Below are 23,656 nucleotides of genomic sequence, written 5' to 3'. Positions count from 1 at the left end.
CATCATTTAGACTACTTTGCAGCCTGATAATGGAGACAAACGATGCTCTTTATCGTAGCCACAAATGTGCAAACAGCACATACTGTGGAGTATAGAAAGTACACAGACATGTCTTGTTATCACATAAGAAATTAAATGTGCGTTTACTCATCTTTGTCGTTCTCCAGCAGGGGAGGGGCGAGGGAGCAATCTACCGGAAGTGAACGTCACTGACACAGGAATGGGCTAAAAAAAACAGTATCACGAGGAGAATGTCAAATTTTTTTCGCGAAGAAATGTTCAATTTATTTTGAAGAGGATGATTTGTAGTATCCAATGCGACACTGAGGCATTGAAAAGGTAGGGGGGTCTTGTAACGTAGTCTCCGCGGTTATAGCTAGCTAGTTAATGGTTTACCTCCAAGGCCAGCTTTTGTATCTGAGCATTTATGCAGCTCTGTGAACATACAGGTTGTCCATCTCAATCCAGATTGTTCGGTAGGTGATTATTGGTATCGTTTTTCGTAAACGATGTGCAAACAAAATCAACCCGTAGGTAATGCTTCTTTAAACGCAGTTGAATTGACTTGCTTGGAGAGCTGGCTAGATAGCTACATGGTTTTCACGAATGAGATCGAGTCCAAATGGTGGAGTTTGTCTCAAAATGTGATCAGGCCCCAGAGCCAAGTGATGCTGCCGAAAACGGCCAGCTTTTTGTATCGACCAGGTTATAGTTCAGTAAATAACATTCACGTTTGAGAAGTATTTTTTGCTTTATTTATCATCTCAGATCCTTACACTCTTAGATAGGTAGTCAGTTAGCTACCCAGCTCGTTAATTTGTTCATCATAGTTAATAAAATACCTGCAGGTATTTTAGTTTTGTGTGGATGTTAGCGAGAAATTAGGAAACAAGCTTGCTAGCTAGCTAGTTAGCTATAACACTGTACGTAACACTGTAAGTTAACTTTACATCAGTCATACTAACGTTACATCAATCTCATGTAAACTAACAGTTGAAATAATTAGCCGTATTATCCAAAAATATTCCAACCCAAGGCCTTGGATAATGCGTGAAAAATCATTGCTATACTGAAAGCAAGCATGTGTGAGTGATTTAGATCAGCAAACTACAAGTCCATGGCAAATTCACTCTAGCGTTGAGGTTTTTGGCCCGATAACTTCCATAAACTCCAAATTATTTTTTATGTATTAGAGTATAGTCAGATAAATTGATTGTCTGATTTTACATTGCAGAACATTGCATATATTTATTTGAAAGTTTTTACCGAATTCTGTAAACTGCAAATCATGCACTTCTGATTCAGATGTTTGGAAACGTTGTCGTTGCAGTCTTGCATTGCCAGTTGATATAGCTAAGGGAAAGGTCAGTGGTATTTAAATTTCTATTCCTCATCACCGAGTCCAGGGCGCTGCGTGCACGTTAGAGGAGGTGATGTGAGACAGCTGTCTGGTGGTGACGCCCACACGGTGAACACTGCGTGCCAAAGGTGACGTCTCCCCATGTCAGTGAACCCGGACAGACAGATTCACAGAAATATTGGATACTGTCATTTATTGTGTGTTCTAGCTTTTTCGTTTGATTCAAAGACCTATTTAATAAGTACAGTGCATTTCAATGTAATCTCTTGAAATTGCATGAGACTTTAGTATGGGTAAAGTCGCATCTAAGTCATTCGTGAATGCACTCTATGCATTCATTTAGTGTCAAACCGTCTTTAAAGAAAACCCTAAGGTGTCACATGTGACACAGTAGCAGTAGAAATGTAGACACAGCGGTAAAATACCAGGTGGTAGGAGGAAAACAGTTTTATCACGGCTATTTTGGGGTAACTGTTATTTATTAATATGTGAAGACTTTTTTGTAGATAAATTTCTTTCCTAGTTATAATTATACAGATACTTTTCCATGTGGAACTCCTCCCTGTGCTGTGTTTTTTTTCCTTAATGATTTTCTCTTGTCCTAATTATCCTGAGGGACGATAGAGCTGAAGCTATATGTGCATGTTCAGATACACTTAAGTTTGTAAGTTGTGTGTGTGTGTGTGTGTGTGTGTGTGTGTGTGTGGGGGATAGTGTGAGTTTTTATGAGCAAGATTACTCTCCATTTGACAGTAGGGCGTGCCACGCTCATGCTGTCTGCATGTCATTGTCCCTGTCACTCCGAGGACCTTGAGCAATTCATTGTTGCCTGTGACATGGAGGCACACTACCACAGTCTCAACGCCTGGCTTACCAGAGAACTGGATGTCAGACCTACCTCGCTCACCCAGCGTTACAAACATCTCATGACAGCCGTGTGCTTAACTGGGGAGGGCGTGCACAGACCGCGTGGAAGTGTTGCTTGTTACCACTGAGAAATTTTTACTGGGTTAAAGGCTAAAGCACCCACTGTATTTGTGGGGTCTGCCTTTGTGCATACGTTATCTCAGTTTAGATCACAGTTGTCTCCAGGCGCGTTGTCAGGCCCGACACATTACAGGCACGGTGTCCAGAGTTGAAATCCCTCTGGCTTCCTACTGAAGGGGGTCTAGTTCTACATCCTCAGCCATTTGTTTCTGTCACTGTCTCATCACTGAATTTCAATATACATTTGACAGGTACAACATCCTCTTGGTGGCAGTCTTTCTCGAGCAGGGAAAAGCGGAGGTGAGCGCTCCAAAGTGGGTGTTGGTGACCTGGTTTCCAGAGTGCAGCAACCCCGCGGGACATTAAGGACTCTCCGCAGCCTCTGGTACAGAGGGCATGGAGCATGTGGTCCCCTGCTTCAGCTCAGCCTCTGAATTGATCCCGATGCGCAGCCGTGATGGTCCTGCCCTCAGTTACGCTCAGCCACAGCGGTGCAGATGGGCCACACTGCTGGCATCATCACAAAAAAACGGAGAAGCAGTCTGTGAAAGACGGAACTGGTCATATCCAGTGCGGTGTGTCTGTGTGTTGTTTTTGTTTGTGTGACTAAGCGCTCCAGCTTCTAAGAAACCGGACTTTATTGTGCGTGTCCGGGCTCTCGCTGGAGAGTCTTAGTTTCCCGTGTGTTCTCCCAGCTCAGAGGCTGTGGTGTACCAGCGCGGTGGTTTTTGCTTGGTGCCGCGCCTCCTGGGTTTACACTGGCCTGCAGAGTCCTGCTGACTATCTAGGAGTAAGCGTGATCACACCGCTGGGGTGAACTGCTGAGTCATGCCTAAGCAACCACCACCCAGACAACAGAAAGTCAAAAACAAGGAAGAGAGCTTTCACAGATATGTGTAATTGTTAGAGTGAACACAAGGAAAGAATGAACACAAGGACTTGCTATTGCAGTATCTTGCTGATCCTGCCAGAAATCTCTTGATTTTTTTTTTTTGTGTCCTGACACTAATTCCTAGCCTAGATTGTCTGATAATGGATGCACATGATTAACGCATCCACTCTTCCACGCTGCTGTCTGAGAACAAGCTGTACATCTCTCTCAGGGGTTTTGTGTGGGACTGTTCGTGCATGCGATTAAGTCTTCCCCAATTCTGTCTGATATTCATGTGTGCCTCTGAATCTGAAGACGGGAGAGGTATCGCCGTCCCTTTTGAATTCTGTGTCAGCACCCCAAAAGTGGCACTCAATCGCCTTCTTAATAGAACTTCTTCTGGCTGACACAGCATGGCTAGAACTGTTGCCATGGCAAAGTGAGAGTCACAATGGCAGGGAAGTGGGAAGGCAGAAGATGAGTCACCTGCAGTCAGACCGTCACCTGTGGATGGTTTCATTCGCCTGTGCTGGCTCTGTCTGGTAGAGGGCTTGGAAGAAGCAGAGGGAATATTGTTCTAGTCATTAAAAACAGTGAGCAGCCGATACAAGCGAGCAGAAAAACACTCAACTAGCGTTGCTCGTAATTCACACATTTCAATTAGTAGCTTAAACTGGCACTTCTGGGCAGATTTTTCTTGTGTTCCATCGACATGGGAATTTTCTTCAACAGAATAATGTACAATATAACCAACATAATATGTCAACAATGATATCACTTCTAAAGCTGAAATTGTGTTAGTTGCATTTTACATGAAAGGTATACTAATTATTTTTTGTTTATTTTGTGCATCAGGTTTCCTCTATATCGACCTGTCTTTTATTTCTAGTTAAGTTGCATTGTGTAGTTGCAAGATTTCTCCTGTGTACTGTATTAGTTTACCCCTCAGCCTGTCTGTTGAAGTAAGCATTTTATTTCAGAGCAGGACCTTGGGGTATTGGTGAATAAATGCCACTGAGTGCTGTAGGCTCTACAGCGTATAGACTGCCTATGAAAACAAGCTGAGTCAACCATTCAATTCGTGAGTTGTATCACTGATTTTGTTTTTTTAGTGGTGTCATTTTAAAGAAGGGGTGAAATTTAGGTAACACAACTGACCTTACCAACTGTGTACTTTCCTAAACGCTAAATAGGTTAAATTTGATTTAATCTAATCTAGTTTAAACAGGATTTAATTTACAGAGTATGGTTGCACACAACTGGATTCATGGGTGGTTTTGTTAGCATCTGACAAAAGGTTAGTGTTGTCCCTGGGTTCAGGCCAGAATGCATAGCAGTGGGTACACCATGGGCCCAGGATTGTTCAAGTAAAAATCACACAGACTGTGAAAGGTGTTGAAAACCTTACAAGATTGGTCTGCTAAGAAAATATATAATGACAGCATTACCAAGAATCACACCAGTAATCTGAAATACGAGTTAATTCTGCATATCATGTATCATACACTGCATATATTCTGCACTGAGCACTGTCAAGTCCAGTCTTACAGTCGTAGTTGGTATCGCTGCTCCCGGTGCTGAATGGTACACTTGTAGTTTCTCTCTGATTCCACCTGGGGGCACTCTGGAGAGCAAAGGGAGGCCCATCACTATGCTGCAAACCAGCAGCACTCTCCTTGGCGTACGTTTCTTTAGTGTAAGCCGTGATGCAGAGTACACAGCCTAGCCTGTAGTACTCTGGTTGAATACCAAATGTACTGAATACCAAAGGTTGTTGGTATTCTCGATAATTTCAGAAAAGACTCCGATAAATGCACCCTCAGAGCCAGGAGAAGTGGACATACAGAGCACTGAATGAAAGAAAAATGTTTCCGGAGTGGGAGGAATAGGAGGAAAGTGGAATTTCAGAAATCTGAACAGCGCACAGATTTGAGTGGATAGAAAAAATGGGAAGAGAAATAAAGAAAGAGAGGGGGGGGGGGGGTAGCCAGCAGTGCTCTGGTCTTGTCTGTCTTACAGAGCCTCAGGGCTTACGGCAGACGCCAGATCTCGACGCTGCAGTATGGTGCCGCACGCGCTCGGTTCTTCCAGAGCACTGTCTCAGAATCACAGCGTCCACGAGCTTGTCTTTCTAATTGGTCATCTGCGCACATTATCGGTAGCGTTGGGGAACTGAAAGGGAGGGCAAGAGGAAATGAGGTGAAGTGAAATGAAAGAAAAGAGAAGCTAGTGGGAGGGGTGTGTTCAGTATTAATTGGTCCTCTGGCGTTGGTACTGAGAGCAGCCAGGAGGTGGATGGATATTAACCAGTTAGCAGCTTATATTTTTAGGGTTATTCTTGTTTGGGGAAGTCATGGAAACTGCCAAAAATTGTTTTTAGGGGTGTGTTGTTGGGTATGAATGACATCCATGGCATGAACCCACCAGTGGTTCAGGAAGGCCCGGCGCTGTATGAGTGAGAAGCAGTTTGGTAGCCGACTATTGGAAGTGAGGTATATAGCAGATCAGGGCTTTTGTTTCCCATTCAGCTGTCTATACATGGTGGACTCAGGCGAGCAGAATGCAATCGGTCAGCCGGCACCGGGGGTCAGCACCGGACTCTTTGTGTGTCTGTCTCCAGGGCAACACGTAGCTAAATGGAGTCGGAGCAGCTCTTCAGCAGCAGCGCCCCCTACAGGAACAGCTACAACAGCATCACCAGCGCCAGCAGCGACGAGGAGCTGCTCGATGGCGCCGGCGTCGTCATGGACTTCCACACCACCGAGGACGACAACCTGTTAGACGGGGACGCCTCCCCAGGTAGGAGACCCGACCCGGCAGAGGCCCTCGAAGCCGTGCGCTAACCCCCCAGCGGGGGCGGCCCGTCTCCTCGGTCGCCTCCGGAGTCCAAACATCGGAGAGGGCGTTGGTCTCCGCCCCCTCTGCACCGCGCCCGCCGGTCTTTTCGCTGCTTGGCGTACCTGCCGTCGAGCACCCGCTGTTCCGCACCTGGTCCTGTGTTCCCGTGGCTGCCCGCTGGCCTGCGCTTGTGTTCACGCTGTCCCTTAGCTCCATTACCTCACGCTCCCTCACCTGCTGCTCCATCCACGCCTCATTCGTGCTGGTCCTCCTGCTGACACCCGCATGCCTCTGCTGTAGCTGCGCCGCTTGGCCGTCCCTGAAACGTCAGAACCGAAGCCCCCTCTGTTAGGGGTCATGGCGAGGGACAAGGGTCCCCATTTTTGTGAAAATTGTATGCAGTGCCTCTCGCTTACCTCTGAGCATTTTCTAGGGAAGGTGGTGACTCAGCTCAACCACCACACAAGTGTAGCACCCATCTGAGTAAAGCTTGGCTGCTGTTTTGCACCATAATGCTCTCCACAAACCAACGTTCATTGTTGCAAACAAAAGTCTGATTTTAAATCTGCATGCGTTGTATGAGTATTCCCAGACCCTTAGAGGGGCCCTAATTTAGCTAATTTTCCTAGGGATAAGAAGATATTTTGCTTTGGTCAACTCATTAGAACAGCTTTCCTTTAGCAATATTCTCCTGATCTCTTAGTAATCATGTGTTTGATTTTTTTTACGTTTTGCAGATTAAGAAGCAGTCCTGTGCGCTCAAAACAATCTTCTGTTAAGGTTTTATTAAAGAGCGCTTTGGGGGTCTTTTAGACAGAATAAATGTTTATACTTGTAATGGGTGCAGTCTAAATAGTTGTAATTCTGCTGAATTGAATTGAATTGAGTTGAACTGAATTGAATTTGCGGCAAGGAAAGGTTGGAGTTCCCTCACAGTCCCTCCCTTATCCAGGGTTTCTCCTGAATGCGGCGGTGAACACAGAAGGTCTGTGTGTGTGTGTGTGTGTGTGTGTGTGTGTGAGAGAGAGAGAGAGAGAGAGAGAGAGAGAGTATGTGTCTGTGGTATTGGCACAAGGCATTCAGCAGGGAGTTTATCATAAGCGATTTTTGCCCTATTGAGAGCGTGATGAGGCAGCCAGCATGTTTTTTAAAATGTCGCATGTGTGGAGACTCACTGATTTAAAAGGTGACTGCACTCACTCTGATGGGGTCATCACTCCATGGGTGCTGGTTTAAATCCAGCTCCACCAGTCGTGAGGTGTCACTCATGTCTGCTGTTCCTTTAAGAAACGTGATACATACTTTGCTGGTTTAGATGTTTTCATGATGAAGCCTTGAATGCTCTGTGAATCAGCCAATGATTGTAACATGAACAGCTCTGCTCTTTGGATGGCTGACCAGAATGTCACTGAGCAGCATGTTACTGAAATGTCCCACATCCCCACACTTAATATTTAATTCAATGCCCAGCTGTATATAACCAGCACAAGCATGTTGCTGTAGTGCCCTATAACCCCAACTATTGTGGAGTTGTAGTGCCTTATATCTATAACTATCTTATAACTGTAGTTCCCTATATCGCTAACTATTATGTAGTTGTAGTGCCCTATGTCCTATGTCCTATGTGTTGTAGTTTTCTAATGAGCATATTGTTGTAATGCCATACATGCTCAAATCGAGTATACTGTAATGTTAGTGTACAGTACTTCCAAAATGCATATCATTGTAACACCGTACATTCCCATGCAGTTCGTGTCATATGTTATTGTCAGCCTTGGCCTGTACACTGAGATTGAAATGGAGTAGTGCCTCATGATGCAGAGAATGAACAAATGGTCCTAATAGTCAGGTGTGTTCCACCTGCAGCGTTCATAATTCATGAGAAATGTGAGGCTGTTGTTGTGGGCAGCATGTTATTAAGCCCGTTGTGTTTTATTGAACACACAGAGAGACGGGGCCTTTGTTCTCTCTCTGGGAGGGGGTCGGGTTACACTGCTGTCATCAGGAAATTTCCCTCTGGTGCACCAATAATGCTTGCAGGTTTCTAAGCAAAGGGCGTAGCGACGGATTCATTGTTTCCAAGCACTTTAACCCAGATGGACGTTCTCTGTGGGGGCAGCAGCGCTAATGAGTGCACATTAGAAAAAGTACAGGCACATAGCCATCAGTACTGCTCTGTGAATGCTGATGATGCTTCTGCTTTGAGTGTAATTTTTTTTTCTATGGTATATTTGTGTAGAGGCTTGTGTGAGGGGCAGAGGGTGTGAGAACAGGCTGATAATTCAGTTCTGTGCTACATTGACATTCAGGGGGAGTGTAGCAGGGTGTTGTGGGACCACGTGCTGAAGGAGAGTGTGAGGCATGTTCCTTCTTCACAGGCGGAACATCCCCTTCCTTCTCACGTCCAGGGGAAATACTTCAGTGACAGGACTTGGAAGCTACATTACGTTATTGTCATTTAACAGACGCTTCCAAAGCAACTTACATACAGTAAGTTACACTTATCCATTTATACAGCTGGATATTTACTGAGGCAGTTCTGGGTTAATTACCTTGCCCAAGGGTACAACAGCAGTGCCCCAGTGGGGAATCGAACTGGCAACCTTGTGGTAACAAGGTAACAAGCCGCTATGCTACACCGCAGGGAAAAGTGGGAAAAGACCGGCACTCCACCCTGCATCCGTACATATTTATCTCAGAGAAGCTGACGGTATGTAAGGCGTGTGCTGCGTGGGGCAGGCCTGGCCCTCGGCTGATAAGTGAGACGAGGGTGAAGGAGGCTCTGTCTGTGCTTCCTCCCTGCGGAGGAAGTGTCCAGCATTGCAGGAAGGGGAGGAGCGTCCCGTTCCAAGCAGAGCGACAGGTGGGTCATGGATATGAACCCGTGTGTCAGCACTGCTGAGGAAGTACATGACTGGAGTTGTCTTTTATCTATTATTTATCGGCTTAGCAGACACCTGTGTCTGGGGGGACTGACACGGCATTTTACATCCTGCATCACATACCCACTGAAGCGGATCTGTTTAAATGCCTTTGGCTCAGTAGCAGTGTCCCAGTCAGGACCTGTAACCTCTGACCTTTTGGTAGCAAGCCCAGTTCCCTAAGCACTACTCGACACTGCTGCTGTGTATGTGGGTAAGGGTGTTTGCTTGACTCCTCTGCTACCGCATAGGAGTGCTGGGTCCGCCTTTAAGCCCTCATGAGCTTTCCGTTTCGGACGCTCTGTGAAGCAAAATCTGACAGTGCTGTCTCAAAAAAAAACATTTCCTGATTTTGGGTCTGGCTAGCATTTCTGTCACAGGTATTCTGTTGCACTGTAAGTGAAGCACGAATGTGTGGCATGCTGAGGCGGTTCCAGCTGTGCTCAGAGCTGACAGTAGGAGGAAGTGGCAGCCGAGGGGCCGGTCAGCCTCTGCTGGCGGCGTTCCTGTGGGGAACTGGGATTTCGCACCCATCTGGTAGCGGCTGGGGGACAGATGTGAGGCGGAGGTCCTGCGGGGGGGGGACGTCTGGCTCTGGAGGACTGCCCCGCCCTGCAGAGTCTGCTGCGCTCTGTGACGTCTGTCAGAGGGGCTGTCCCCTTAGCTCCGTGTCTCCGATTTCTGTGAGAAGAAGATTCACGATGAATCTGTGAAATTCAGTGATGCTTTGTTCCGAGCCCTGAAATGATAGGCTCTTATTTTGAAGTAACGCCCCTTCTCTGTGTGACCCTGCCACAGTTACCCAGACTAGGGGACTGAAAAAATCAAGCATGTAGAACTCATATCAGTTGGTTTTCAAGTTTTGCCAGAATTAAGTAACCCACAAGCTAAACAGTTGAGTACCACATTCACTACATTATCTCCTGACAAAGCTCTCCGCTCTGATAGGTAGGGATGTTTTATCTTAGTTGCAGTCATTGACTTCAACCTATAACATTTGTTAGAGTACAGTAATGATGAGATTGTTTTATAAGCACATATTGAGTAGATTTTCCAGGGACACCTGCATTAGCCCCTCTTATTCTGACCTCCTGCATTCTGTAGACGGGCACAGCCGTATTATTCCTTTATTGTTACAGAGCAGGTAGTCAAGGCAAAAGATAGCTACTTTGCTCAAAAGTGACTTCAGGTGTAAGTTTGGAAATGTGTCTGAGGACACACCTTGGCAGGATAAAGGTGGGTAAACTTTCAGGGACATTTGAGAAGGCCATGTGCAAGTCAGACGGCTTTCTCACAGAATGCCCCAGTCACCCGCTATCGCTAAAGAAGCTAGTCAGCAGCACAGTGAATGTGCGCATTTCTGTTAGTCTAACAGCAAATTGTCTGGATCATTAGAACTTGTCATCCACACAGAAAGTTTAAGCTAATAGCAGTGAAGGAATGGGTATGTACACATATGGTTACTGAAATCCCCTGTTTTCAAATGTATGTATGAATATATATTTCCAGCTGACTGAGCTTTTTTAGGATGTTAGTATACGTTTGTATAGTCCCTCTTTACACTGTTGTAAGGTCTGGTCCCCATGTGCTGTTATGAAGGCGTACAGCTCACCTGCTTTGACTTTGAAAGTGGGACAAGGGCACGGAATCTCACTTTGAACACCCTTTATGACTTCAGATGTTTGTTCCCTGGGTCACATGACTCTCACACCCAATAGGAGTAACAGAGGGGGAAAGAGCAGTACCTGGAAGGGAGGGGTGCCCAGAGGTAGTTATTCCACATAAGGAAGGCAGTAGAGCTCATCCAGGATCACTATTTGCGTACCAGTTTGCTTTGGATCCCACTAAACGCTCAGCTGTGTAATGAAAACAGGTGTTTTTCTGGAGAGTTCCAGATCTGGAAGAGCCCAAAACCGGCATGTTGTGGGGTCTTCTTTCATATAGCAACAGGTTTCCACGTGGTACAGCAGGGGAGGCAACAGAGGAGGGGAAATTCCCCTCCCTCTGACACAAGGCTTTCAGGACTGGAGCGGCCCATCGCCTCTCTCCAGGCGGTTTCCTTCCGTCGGCCCCAGAAGAAACGGGTTGTTAAAGTGAACCGGTTTGACAGCCTGCGGCTGAGTAGCCAGGCCGGGCAGAGTTTGACTGCGCTGGGGGCTGTTTGGGAAGCTGACGCCTCTGAGGCCAAGGTTGTGTGTGCGTGTATGTGTGTGTGACTTGCTGCTATTTTTACGTGCCCCCCTCTGGCCGCCCCACGTGCGCCCGCGCCGGTGTACGGTTTCACCCCTCGGTGTCGGAGCCCAGCACCGCGGAGGGGAGCTCAGCGGGGCTTTATCTCTCGGAGCTGCAGCGGGCCGCCGATTTGAGGATTACTGCCGTCACCACCTCATCCTGCAGCCGTGGAGCTGTGGCAAGAAGCTGCTGGCGTTCGTTCAGTCGCCAGCAGCCCGGGGAGGAGTAGATGGGTGACATCATTTGGTCCTGTACCGTATCCTGGCAACAGCAGCGGTGCTGGAAGGTAGGATAGGCACTATGAGTGTATGAAAGCTCCTCTCAAATCTGCCCACAATAGACACACATTCCCATCAGCGGAAGATTAGTTAGCAGTAGTGGTTGTTAGCAGTAGTAGTTAGCAGTAGCGGTTGTTAGCAGTAGTAGTTAGCAGTAGCTGGAAGTAGTGCATACTGACACAAAAGCATTTGACTGATTAGTATGTTGAGTGGAGCTCTTGAAATAAAATTCAAAGATCAAACAAGAAATGGTTGTCGCTCTGTGTGAAAATCCCAAAGTATTTCCTGTCTGATCTCAATGTATTGCCTGCGTGTCATAATGGCATGTTCCATAGAATGTTTACTTTGCTGCTCCTTTATTTCAGTTCCGCACAAACCCCCTGGTTCCTGCTCAGCTTATTTCTGCTCAGTGATTGATGAGCTCGGAGCTCGTTTTACCGTACTGCGCTGTCAGAGGTCCCAAACCAGAGTTCACACGTGTTGGTTTATTTATGATAACTGCGCCTCAGTTTTTTTCCCACCGGGGAGAGGCATAGGGTATGTAATTTTGGGGCGGGTGTGTGTTTATGTGCAAGGCTAATGATGGATTCTCACACTGGCGGGCGGCCGTGTGGAATAGTGGTTAAGGAGCAGAGCTCATAACCGCTCATAAGGTTGCCGGTTCAGTTCCTCACTGGGGCACTGCCGTTGTACCCTTGGGCAAGATACTTAACCCAGAATTGCCTTAGCAAATATCCAGCTGTGTAAATGGATAATATGTAAAATGGTAACCCATGGAAGTTGCTCTGGATAAGAGAGTTTGCTAAATGACAGTAATGTGGTGGTAGGGCAGAAAGTGCCACGACAGAAATCAAGCTGCTTGACTGTGGTGACTGTTGACTATGAGGGACTGTGAGTGTTTTATTTTTAAAACCCTGTGAAAACCATCTGTTGATTTGGGAGGCATGGAAGTCTATACACTGAATCAAAGGGCTGCAATAAGGCTGTATAGGGCATCTGGGGTACACTCAGGTTGTGTACTAGACTGCACTGAGTCTGTACATGACACCTGGGCTGCATTCAGCTTGTGTAAAAAGGTGCACAGGCACGGTCTGTGTATGTGATCATATTTCAGTATGACAGCGTGCAGTACAATGTGAATTACAGAATTATGAAATTAACCTGCTGCACCAGGCACCAGGCACCAGGCAAATATGTTTTACAACTGCTGTGCCATGGATTCAAACCAGTCCAGGACACTGTGCTCTAATCAGACAGGTGCTGGTCAGCTGTTTCTACATTTGAATCAGATTCCAATTCTAATTCATATGCACAGGAACTCTGTATCGCCACATTAACAGGCTGCCAGTAATGACGGCTTGTTTAGTATAGTGTGTTGCATCTGCGTGAGGTGTGGGGCTCTTTTTCTAAAATGAACCTGCAGCAGCAGGTGTGAAGGACTGGAACAGTATGTAAAATGTCCTCAGACTGGATTCCAGGATTTGTAGGATCATTACAGGGCTTGCCATGAGATATTTTTAAATCCTTTTCCTCTCCTACCTTTGTATTTTTCTGAATGCATTCTGTGTTTTATTGTTGTTGTTGTTGTTCTTCTTCTTAAATACATTGGTTTAGACCAGCAAAATCTGTAAGAGGTAAGAGGTGGCCGCTTGTTTTCTTCAGATGAAAGAGCCGTTCCGCCAGAGTGCTGCATTATCAGCCTTCCTAAGAATAGCCGCCGCGCTCCATAGCTGCTCCGGGCGGCCCGCTGCCGCGGCCAGCCCCCGATCTGCCATTGTGCGCTCATCCAGTCAGGCTAGATTGTCGCCCCTAGCAACCGGGCCTGCCTGCGATCGTCTTTCCTGTGGTGACATCATTATCCCCTCGCTGTCAGCTGCTGCAGTGAGGCAGTCCCTCCCAGCGCACGGTGCACAGTGCGCGCGCGTGCTCACACACACACACTCACACAGACACACACACAGACACGCGCACACGCACGGAGTCTCTGGATGGCTGGCAAACATGGCAGCTTCCCTCCCCTCCGCTAGCGCTGATAAAGGAGCAGCAGCAGCCGCCGCACCGTGAGCTCAGCCCCCTTAACAACCGCCGCCGTCACCGTGGAAATGTCCGCTGACCCCTACTTGCCCTACGACGGGGGAGGGGACGAGATTCCCCTGCAGGAGATCCCTAAAAGAGGTACGAGGCGCTCCCTTTGCCGTTGTCTTTTTCCTTTCCTTCTCCTTTCCTCCGTCCGCTCGGCTCCTTCCCCCCGCTCCGCCGCCTGGCTGCCTGCGCGCTCAGCGCTGCTGCAGCGGCCGCTGGCTCAGCACACGCAGAGCAGCCCGGAGGGGTAACGGCGTGGCGAACACAGTCGCAATCCCCCTTTTCCCCCTGTTTCCCTGGCGATGTTATCTCCCCTCCCCTACCTTCCCGCGGTTGTCACGCCGGTTGTCGATGATTAACCTCGGTCTGCTGCGGACCCGGTCGTTGCAGGTTTTTTTTCGGGTGCGTAGACCGAGCTGGGGGGGGGGGGAGGGGGAGGGGGGGTGCCAGGTCGGTGGCAGGCGCCGCTTGCTGTCTTTTCTCAGGGGACAGATTAGCAGCTGAGGTCTCTCTCCCTCTCCCTCTCCCTCTCCCTCTCTCTCTCTCTCTCTCTCTGTAAGAAGGCCTTCCTGCCTCCGTCTGTGCTGGTCCCCAGTCCGGCGCATTCCTACAGGAAAAACCTGTTGAGCGGATCCCTGAGATGCCACCTGTGGTTTGCGCTGTAGACGCTGTTTAAAGATCAGGCCCCGTAGAGAAGACTTTGACCCGCGTCTTAGCCCGAGACGCCGCTCGTCCGGGAGTGTCAGAAGGGGCCCGGCTTTCGGTTTCACCTCCAAATAGTTTCCCAGGCTGCACTCTCTCACCTCTCAACCCCCCGTTTCAGCTCTGCCTCCCTGCAGATCCCCCGATTCTCCTCACGCCACATACCGCAGGCCTGAGGATTCCTCCTACCCAAGCTCCTCCATTTATATAAGAAACAGTAACAACGGCAGCAAAAAAAAAAAAAAAGGGTTTGAGTGTTGTTAGCTCGCTGTGGGAGAACAGCTCAGGAGCGTTTGTTTGGCCGACCCCCTGAAAAAGCGGATAAAATCCACTCTGCGTGGCCTGGGCTTTGGCTCTGCCGCTCTGATCCCCTGATCGGGGTGCGTGAGTCTGCGCTAACATGCGGCGTCGCATTGTGCAATCGCCCCCGAAGCCTTCAGTAGCCTACTTTGAGGCTGCGTGCTCTCCGGCTCTAACGCAGCGCAAGTGTGGTGTTCCGAAACGCAAACGCTTGCTGCTGCTTCTCTGCCATGGGTCCACTACAGCTCATTTAATAATGACAAATATCGGATAAACGATAGATGGACGTTTAATAACGATGGATATGTAAAAATTGAGAGAGCTGTGCTGTGGAGCTGCTGTGTTGTAATAAGCAGTGTAGTGACGGAGCAGTGTGAGGGCCTCTTGTGCGTGCATCTCTCTTTCCAGCTGGGAGCTGAGCGGCACGGAAACATTTCGTAACAACCCCCCCCCCCCGAGACGGCGTAATTGTGCCGCAGCTGCGGGGCCGCGTGGTTTCCCACGGCGACTGAGCCCGGACAATGGGCCCCCGGCAGGATCAGAGGGACCCTGTGTTCTCTGGGGCCACGGACGCACCGCGCATTTGGGTCACATGTTCATTCAGCGGCTAGGTGGACGGGGGTGGGGGAGGGAGGGGGAGGCAGGTCCTGAGCTCCCTTTATTTGGAATAATGCACGGTAAGCCGCTGTGCGCTAAGCCGTCACACCGAGCGGCTCACACGGGGCCGCGGCTCGATGCAGGGCCTGCGCAGGGCCGCCACGGGAAACGCGTGCGCCCGTCCGAGCCGCACACGCAGGCGGCGGGATCGCAAATGTGCAGCTGCGGCTGTCTGCTTTGTTAGCGCGCTGGGTATTTTCCGTCTGACGGCGTCCTGCCTGTCCAAATCGTCTGCAGTGGTCTCCCTGTTGCCTGAATCGTTGGTCTCTCCCTCTCTCCCCCACTCTGGCTTTCTCTTTGCTCTCTCTGTCTCTCTCTCTCTCTCTCTCTCTCTTTTGCTCTCTCTCTCTCTCTCTCTCTCTCTCTATTTTGTCTCTCTGGATCCGAGCTGAATATTATCAGCTCAGTCCGGTCCCTGCCCAGGGTGATTTCCCCCTCTTTGAACAGTCAATCTGAGGTCACAAGTCCCAGCCACAGATTTCAGAAGCGGGGAGCAGCCTAAAGCCGGTGACATAGCCGGCGCTCTGTGGCCTGTGTGAATCTGGAGCCTGGAGGCCTGTCAGCTCCGATGAATCATCACCCAGCCAGCACAGGGCGATTTACACACCACACGCAGTTTAAAGACAACGTTGTTTTACATGGTCACCTCCGTGCACAAGGAATATGCCTGTTTCCTGTAGCCTGCGCTGGGGCGAGTTTCTGTTTAAGAAAAAACTGCACTGTCACGCAGATTGACAGACCTGGAGTATGGTATGCGTGTTCAACGCGGAGATATGAGGCGCAGCATAAACTCGCAAGCCTATAGAAATATCCCACTAATCCCACATATTAACTAATATGACATTGTCAATATATGACAATTGTGGGTTAAGTACCTTGCCCAAGGGAACAGCAGAAGTGCCCTAACGGGGAATTGAACCAGCAACCTTTCGATCACGAGTCCTGCTCCTTAACCGCTATGCTACACTGCCGCCCCGTTGATAGCGTTCGCAGTGCTGTTCATGCTTCAGCATATGTCTGCTTCTGCTGGGAAAGAATAATCATTGACGTGCCTTTCAGAATACAGCATGCGTTGGGATACTGGAATTTGTCATAGTACGGAGAATCAAGCAAGCTTGTTTTTTTCCTCTGCGTTTTAGGCAGATAGAGCAGAGCTGATGACCCAGTTTTGCCGTCACTGCTGCTCAACGTTCAAGGCTTTCAGAGAGGATTCAAGTTTGTCTGTTTATTGAGTGTGAGACTTAGAGCTGTGTGCTCACACAGTCACCACCCCAGGTTAGCAAACTGGCATAAGCGGAAATAACCTGATCGAACAGGAGATGAAGTCCCTGAAAATCAACAAATCTTGTACACATACCTTGTGGAATAGATTGCTATGTGCTGGACATAGCAATTATAATTGTATACCAGTCAAAACTCAGTGTGGTCAGGGATATTTGCGTACATTGTATATTTAGTTGTACAACCTGTTTATTTTTTATTATTTTATTTTCAGTTTCCTTGCATTAAGTTTTTAGGTTTTTCGTCATTCCAGTCATACTGGCTGGTCCTGCTGTGCGACTGTAATGCTGGACTTTTAGGATGCTCTGCGTCATATTCTCATGTGCAGTGAGGTTTCGTTCTCATACAGGGAACAGAACTAGAATCCTGATGGGAACGTTCTGATAGGCATTACTGGAAAGATTGAGAGATTGGGCTAGAGAGAGCGCACTCCTGGGCTGCTCCTGTATATTGTCTTTTAGGACCATGGGGACCGTATTCCATGTAGTTCAGTGGCCAGTGATTCTGAATGAGTTTATTAACTTTGATGACTGAATTTATTAGCTGTGAGACCCCCTCTAGTATTTGCAGCTTGGCTACTAATGGGAAGAGCAATTTGTCCCCCCCCCCCCACCCCCCCCCCCCCCCGCTCCACATGGAAATCAAAATGTAGTTTCTGGCTTGATTGATTGACTGCTAGTAAGACATAAGGATGTTCTGTCGTGTAAATCTGTTGCTTTCAGTTTCTTTTTCATTTTTCAGATATTTCGTGTACCCTCTGACAGCGTATGAGCACGCCCTTTCGCAATGACTCCTTGTTCTGTTCGGTTTAATTTTAATAACCCCCAATGCACCTTAATCACATTAAGCATTAAATCCCGTTATTTCACCCATTTACCAAATCATTCAGACGTGCTTACAGTGCAGTCTTATGAAACAGGTCAGTAAATTGATTCATTCAGTACACCCAAATGACATTTGTGTGTCTTTAACTTAATACGGCAGGACACTGACCTGAGATGTTCGCTCTCTCTCACTCGCTTCTCTCTGTCTCTCCCCTTGCAATGTCAAGTGCAGGTTAAAACTGCTCTATTTGCATGACAAAACAGCCTTTGAATGCAAAGCTTTAGTTTTGCCCCCATCTTTGCCTCAACCTCTCCCAGGCTATAGTGGTTACACAGCCTGTTCTCCTTGGCGCAACCAGTCCTTGATCAATGACAAGACTGTGATCCCCAGTTGTGTACCTGGTTAATGTTAGTCTCTTTCTGGCGCCTTTGACACTCACGGGTGTGAGTAGTATAGTGTCTTTGAGCCAAGTAGCAATGTATATTCTTTTCTCCCTGTGTCTCTTTCTTTGACACTCGCCCCTGTACACACTCGGTGCGGCCATCTTGTTTTCAGAGTGAAAGGGCTGCAGGCCTCTCTTGCTCTTTGTTGAGATTATGACTCAGCAGAAGCAGAGGTCCCGTTTCTCCCGCACAGGCTAATGAGGAGAAAAGCTTGAGGACGGGGAGGAAAAGTACTCCTTTCTGTTAAATTTCCATGTTGTAGTTTTGTGTGGGAGGCTTCTTTCTTTCTGTAGTGTGAGAGTCTGTGCGCACCACAGCGGTCAGGTGTCTCTTCAGGTGATGCGGACAGGTGACTCTGAGCGGTGGCCCGGGGGCCAGGTTCAGCTGGCAGTGTGGTGTGGCGCTGAAGGAGCAGGGCTCGCAGTCTAGAGGTTGCAAGTTTTGTCCCCGGGTGGGGCACCGCTGAGGTGCCCTTGAGCGGGGTAATTAACCTGAAGTGCTTCAGTAAATATTCAGTCATGTTGAGTGGAAGATTTGAGAAATGTAAACAATACACACCTTCCCAGGTGCCAAGCGGGTAGGTCATGGAGCGCGCTGTAATTGCTGTCATGTAATGTGCTGTTGAAGCTGGTGTTGGGTTGACCTTTGAACCATTGGCGCAAACTGGAAGTGAAGATTTCCTGCTTAATCCGGTACTAAGCCTGAAAGTCCCAGAGAGTCTGTGATTTATGTACTACGCCTGAGCTTAGTAACTCCCAGAGAGACCCTGATTTATGTACTATGTGGCTTTGTGAATATCAGGATACCAAATACCTAACTGCACAAAGACTAATATGTAAACTGTAGGGAGGGGTCCTTCCAGGTCCTTCTTGATAAGTGTATGTGTATGGACGTGCGTGCGTGTGTGTGAGAGAGAGAGAGAGAGAGAGAGAGAGAGAGAGAGAGGGACAGGTGATGCGAGGTTGTGTACACAGATGTCACGAGCAGAGTTGATCCCTGGCTGTTGGAGCATTACTTCTTCCCCACATTCCTCATATAATCCCTGTGAGAGTGCAGGATGGCCATGTTGTTGTGCCTTAAACAGGAGGCATTTAATGTATAACCAAGTGCTTTTCAAGAAAACAGGATGTGAGTAGGATGTGATATTAGGCTGTGGGATATTAACCAGAAATATTGGTCATTTCTTCAGGGTGGTCAGACTCATTTTATTTTGGCTGTCATTTTGCAAACCCAAATCATACTGCAAACTCTTTGCCAGGCAGTGGTATAGATCTGAGAATGTATTACCTTGCATATGAATAGTTCTATGTTTTTTTTTTCCCTTCTTGTAAAGTGTAATGTGCACTGGACATTGGCAGATGTGTTTTTGTACCCGAGTAACATCGCAACACACTGTATGTGTGATGCAATCCTCATAAAGATGTATAGGAGCAGTCGAATGTTTGGACTCACATACTCGTAGAAGGGATTTTTCTTATTTTTACTATTTTCCACATTTTAGAATAATAGTAAAGACTTCAAAACTATGAAATAACACAAATGGGATTATGCTGTGACCAAAAAATGTTAAACAAATCAAAACTCAAATCTTATATTTTTTATTCTTCAAAGTAGCAAAAAATATTTTTAAAAATACTATTTTTTTGGAAAGAAATTCATACATTGGCATCAACGTCACTATTTATATTTGTCTAATCAACAAATTTCAAGCATTTAAGCATTTAAGTCTTTAGATCAAAATGTCTTTGAATGCATGTTTCCCATTGTCCTAATCAGGTGTGTCCAATGGCAGACCAAGCCCAGCACCACCGCTGTGCTGCAGTGGTTGTGTAGGGCTGCAGGCACCTGTGCTGAAGAGACGCTTCGTCACTCCCTGCACAATCCCTGAGTCAATTGATTGTGGTCTGGCGTGATTCTGTGCAGAACCACTGCAGAGCTGCTCGAGAGGAAGGCCATTATCCACGCTTGGTGACCAGAGTAAATTGTTTGGTTGTGCTGTATCTGGGCAGGCTGACAGATTGTTTTATGTTCTGTTCTTACTGAGGTTTTCTTTTTCCCCTGATGGGTTTCCATTGTTTAGTGTCTCCTGATTGGGGAATTCCAGGATTTTTTTTTTTTTTTTTAATATGTCTTGACTTGAGAATTTTAGAATTCCTTTTTCATTGCTTGCTTGATTGGAGAGTTTTAGAATCCTTTATTCAGGGGTTGATGATTGGAAGATTTCAGTATCCTTTGCTCGGTGCTTGTGATTGGAGGATTTTTAGTGTCCTTTGTTCAGAGCGTCCTGGATTTTGGTATCCTTTTTCAAGGCTTGACGTAATGTGAGTGCTCATGTGTGAGTTTTAAATGTGAAAAGTGGGCTGTACCAGTACATGTCCATATCAGAGCACTGGCTGTGGAGCTCCATTCAGCGTTGAGTCTTTTTGTAAAACCGGTGAAACATGGAGGGACGCTTTCCGTAGGCCTCCTGCTAGTGCCCTGAAAGTGCTGGCGAGAGAGAAAAGCTGATACGGCCTACTTGATTTACTGTGGAGTAGTTACAGTAACCTCAGCATCCGATTTCCTTCGGTAAGGGCAATTTCAACGGCTGTTCTCAGTTCAGCAGACAGCTAGAGGCCTGCTGGTTCATTCGCTCCAATAAGAAGAGACCTCTGTGTAGTATATCACAGCTGCGTGTTCTTATTAGTTCTTATTGTCTCATGAGGTGATCATCTGTTAGCGATAATGGGACAATGATTTTTTTTTTCTCCCCATGCAGCAGAAAACATTGTTTGATTGTACAATGGAAACAGTTGCTAGCGCAGAAGAGCTTGCTTTTTGATTTTACAGTAACCTCCTCTTCCCAGAGGAGAAGCAGAGCTACTACTAACCCAGTTGGCAGAGCCGAAGGCTGAGGAACGGCCTGCGTTTGAGCCGAGGCTTCACGGGGGAGAGGGTAGGAAGAGCACCACCGCTGCTCAGTAGACTGTGTCTCAACTGCGTATCGCTACGTCTCGCTGTGTGTCTCAGGAACAGGTCACTGCAGTCTGCTGCCCGCTGCTCCTGCTCCATGACACTGGAGCTTGGCTTGGTTCTGGCTCTAATCCTGGCTCCAGTCCTAGTCCTGGTCCTAGTTCTGGTTCTGGTTCAGGTTCTGGTTCTGAGCAGGTTTCACACCTTATCACGTATCTGGCATCACTTGATCACTGCTACCATTTGGCCTGTGTTTTTTTGGGACCGTGAAGAGAGATTCATGTTATCAATCATACTTTGTTGTAAATAGAGCCACACTCCAGCCACATCAGTAGCTGCTCAGGTTTGTGTTAGTATAAAGTGTGTGCATCAATGCACAAGATTTGAATGCATTCCAGTCAAAGACAAGCTTGAGAATTAGTGGCATCCTGTCAGTGATTTGATATGTCAGGACTCTCAGGCAGTTGCCTTTATGTTAAGGACAAGCATTGTAATGTACCTGAACTTTGGGACACTCGCTCTTCACTGGTAGGTTGTTTGGTCAAACATTGGCACATATCTGGCCCACATAGCCCATGTTAAAATCTATGCACTTTATAACAAGGCGTTGTGCAGTGGAGTGAAGTGCAAGTGCTGAACCGCAAGCTGGCCTGTATGAGGTTTTTTTGAGAGAAAATGTAACGTGTGCTTTTTCCCTCATGCTGTCCGGGTGCCTCTCCTCTCTGCAGGGTCTAACTACGTCATGTCCAATGGGGGCAACGCGGCCAGCAGCTCCACCCACCTGCTGGACCTGCTGGACGAGCCCATCCCTGGGGTGGGCACCTACGATGACTTCCACACCATCGATTGGGTGCGGGAGAAATGCAAGGACCGGGAGCGCCACCGCAAGGTATGAGAGCAGCACCATCGGAGCACGGCCAAGCCAGGCTGAACCAGGCCAGACCAGGCTAGACCAAGCTTAGGCCAAGCTAAGCTGATCTGGGCAGAGCAGCAGAACTTAGATCAAGTAACCACTGTGAGGCCGGGCCTGGGAAGAACCCACACAGAACAACGGATGGAGTGATGTAGAGCAGAAATATTTCAATAATCACCTAGTACTCTTAAGAAGAACTTTTATCCTGGCGACAGATGTGACCTTTCATAGCTTATACTTCCCCTCGCTTCTCCTGGTTTTTCCTACTGTTCTTCTAACTGAGCATTTCCACAAATTTGATACAGTGCGCATCTCCACCCACAAAAATAATGTAGCCTAAAATCCTTCTCCAAACGTACCCTGTGAGCAGGCATTCATGTGGTTGATTGCACTGGTGTTGTGGTTCTCATGTGACTACGCCATGTGGAGACGCTGGGGTCGCACTGTGTGCCAGCACATGTCTTGTGATGCTGTGTGAAGCTGGCCCGCACACACGCAGAAAGCGCTGCTTGTGTTGCCTTGCCGCGGGGCTTGCGTAGCAGTCTGCCCCTCGGTGCCTGCAGCCGTCGGCTCATGAATTTTGCTTTAATGCGCGACCTTTGTTTTACCTCTGAGAGCTCGCTGCATTTTTTACCTCATAATTCGAAATTTACATATTTCTACTTCAGCGTGACATTAAAGTCAGCCTTTCTGTTAAGCTAACGGTATCTGTCCTTTAATCAGACATTGAAGTTTTTTTCTGTGTATTTTGTTTCGTCAGTTCTGTTTTTCTTTCTGAATCTTAGAACTTCGCAAAACACTCTGTAGTGCTTACTGACTTTAGCAAGCATTCCCAATTCTCTCAAATTCAGCTGTCATAGAAGCACACATAAGTACAGGGGACCCATCTTCTCAAGTTTTGTCTCTCGGGATTTAATTCATGTCATTATTTGTATATCTGTGAAAGTCCGTGGCTCATGAAACCCTGTCAGTAATGCTGACATGCGGGTTTTTGAGACAGGTAAAGCAATATGTATGTGACCTTCCTCATGCTTTCGAACAATATTATAAGCAGGCTGCCCGAGTATTGGGCTCCTCATGCCTGCGGAGCAGGAAGTTCAGCGGTGGGTCTTAACAGGACGGGAGTTTTGGGCTGCGGTCGCGGCTGGCAGTGGATCATGGGTAACGGTCCTTGCGCGAAGGCTCAGATCCGCTCTCAGAGAGATGCCATTCCAGAATCAGGCTTCACACCTCTGGGGCAGCTACTTCAAAAGGCACGAGCTGCGCTTTCTCTCACACTCAGACTTCTAAAAAGAGCTTACTCACATATGATACCAGCCCACCATGTAGCTGTGAAGCGCTCTGAGCGTTCGGTATTCATTCACACGCTTCTGCTAAGTTTGTTCAGTTGATTTAAAAAAAAAAAAAAAGAAAAAAAAGCTGGAAATAAAAAAACGCCCCCATAAGAGAATTGTAAGTGTTGAAGGGTATTTCTGTTCCTGTCCCCAAGCGTGGGAATGATGACAAGCCTGAAGTTAATTATACGCTATTAAATCACTTCTTTATAATTTGTGAGTTGTTTCTAAATGTAATCAAACCCCTGGGTGGCATTGATGTGCCTGCCTGCTGTGTGTAAAAGTTCTCTCTATCCTCAGATAAACAGTAAGAAGAAGGAGTCAGCGTGGGAGTTCACGAAGAGTCTGTACGATGCCTGGTCTGGCTGGCTGGTGGTGACACTTACTGGGCTTGCATCAGGTGAGAACATACTGCTGCAACACCCCCTCTGGAAGCTCCCAGTGTCACTAACATCATACAGAGAATACTGCTCCAACATCTCCTCTCAGTATAGTGTAGAAAAAGTGAGTTAAACAAAGGTGTAGATGACAAGCAAGTACACTGAACCCTCACTGCTTTACTCCAAGGTCAGTATCTTGGAACATGAACAAAGGAACATCATGAACAAAGATGTTTGGCTGTAGAACGTTTCTCTTATTTTTGCATATTTCTGTGTTTAATCGTTTAATGTTCTTAAATG

General features: G+C 47.4%; 1 protein-coding gene across 7 annotated transcripts in view; it reads left to right on the top strand.

Annotated features, from left to right (window-relative positions):
- The first annotated feature begins 213 nt into the window (after positions 1-213).
- The window catches only part of clcn3 (chloride channel 3), a 37,235-nt gene continuing 13,792 nt past the window's right edge, over positions 214-23,656 (top strand). For 3 of the 7 annotated variants that reach the window (XM_036550938.1, XM_036550936.1, XM_036550939.1), the window contains exons 1-4: positions 214-339; positions 5,839-6,017; positions 21,458-21,618; positions 23,277-23,376. In XM_036550938.1, coding sequence (XP_036406831.1) covers positions 5,855-6,017; positions 21,458-21,618; positions 23,277-23,376 — 424 coding nt within the window. In that variant the 5' untranslated portion in view covers positions 214-339; positions 5,839-5,854. Of the gene's footprint in view, positions 340-5,838; positions 6,018-11,436; positions 11,496-13,396; positions 13,663-21,457; positions 21,619-23,276; positions 23,377-23,656 lie in introns of those variants that run through there. The other 4 variants (XM_036550942.1, XM_036550937.1, XM_036550940.1 and 1 more) reach the window with 3 other exon arrangements.

The sequence above is a fragment of the Megalops cyprinoides genome, chromosome 18 (assembly GCF_013368585.1).
Source record: "Megalops cyprinoides isolate fMegCyp1 chromosome 18, fMegCyp1.pri, whole genome shotgun sequence".
Lineage (NCBI taxonomy): Eukaryota > Metazoa > Chordata > Actinopteri > Elopiformes > Megalopidae > Megalops > Megalops cyprinoides.
The sequence above is the reverse complement of the archived record's forward strand: the minus strand, read 5'-3'. Positions and strand labels throughout refer to the sequence as shown.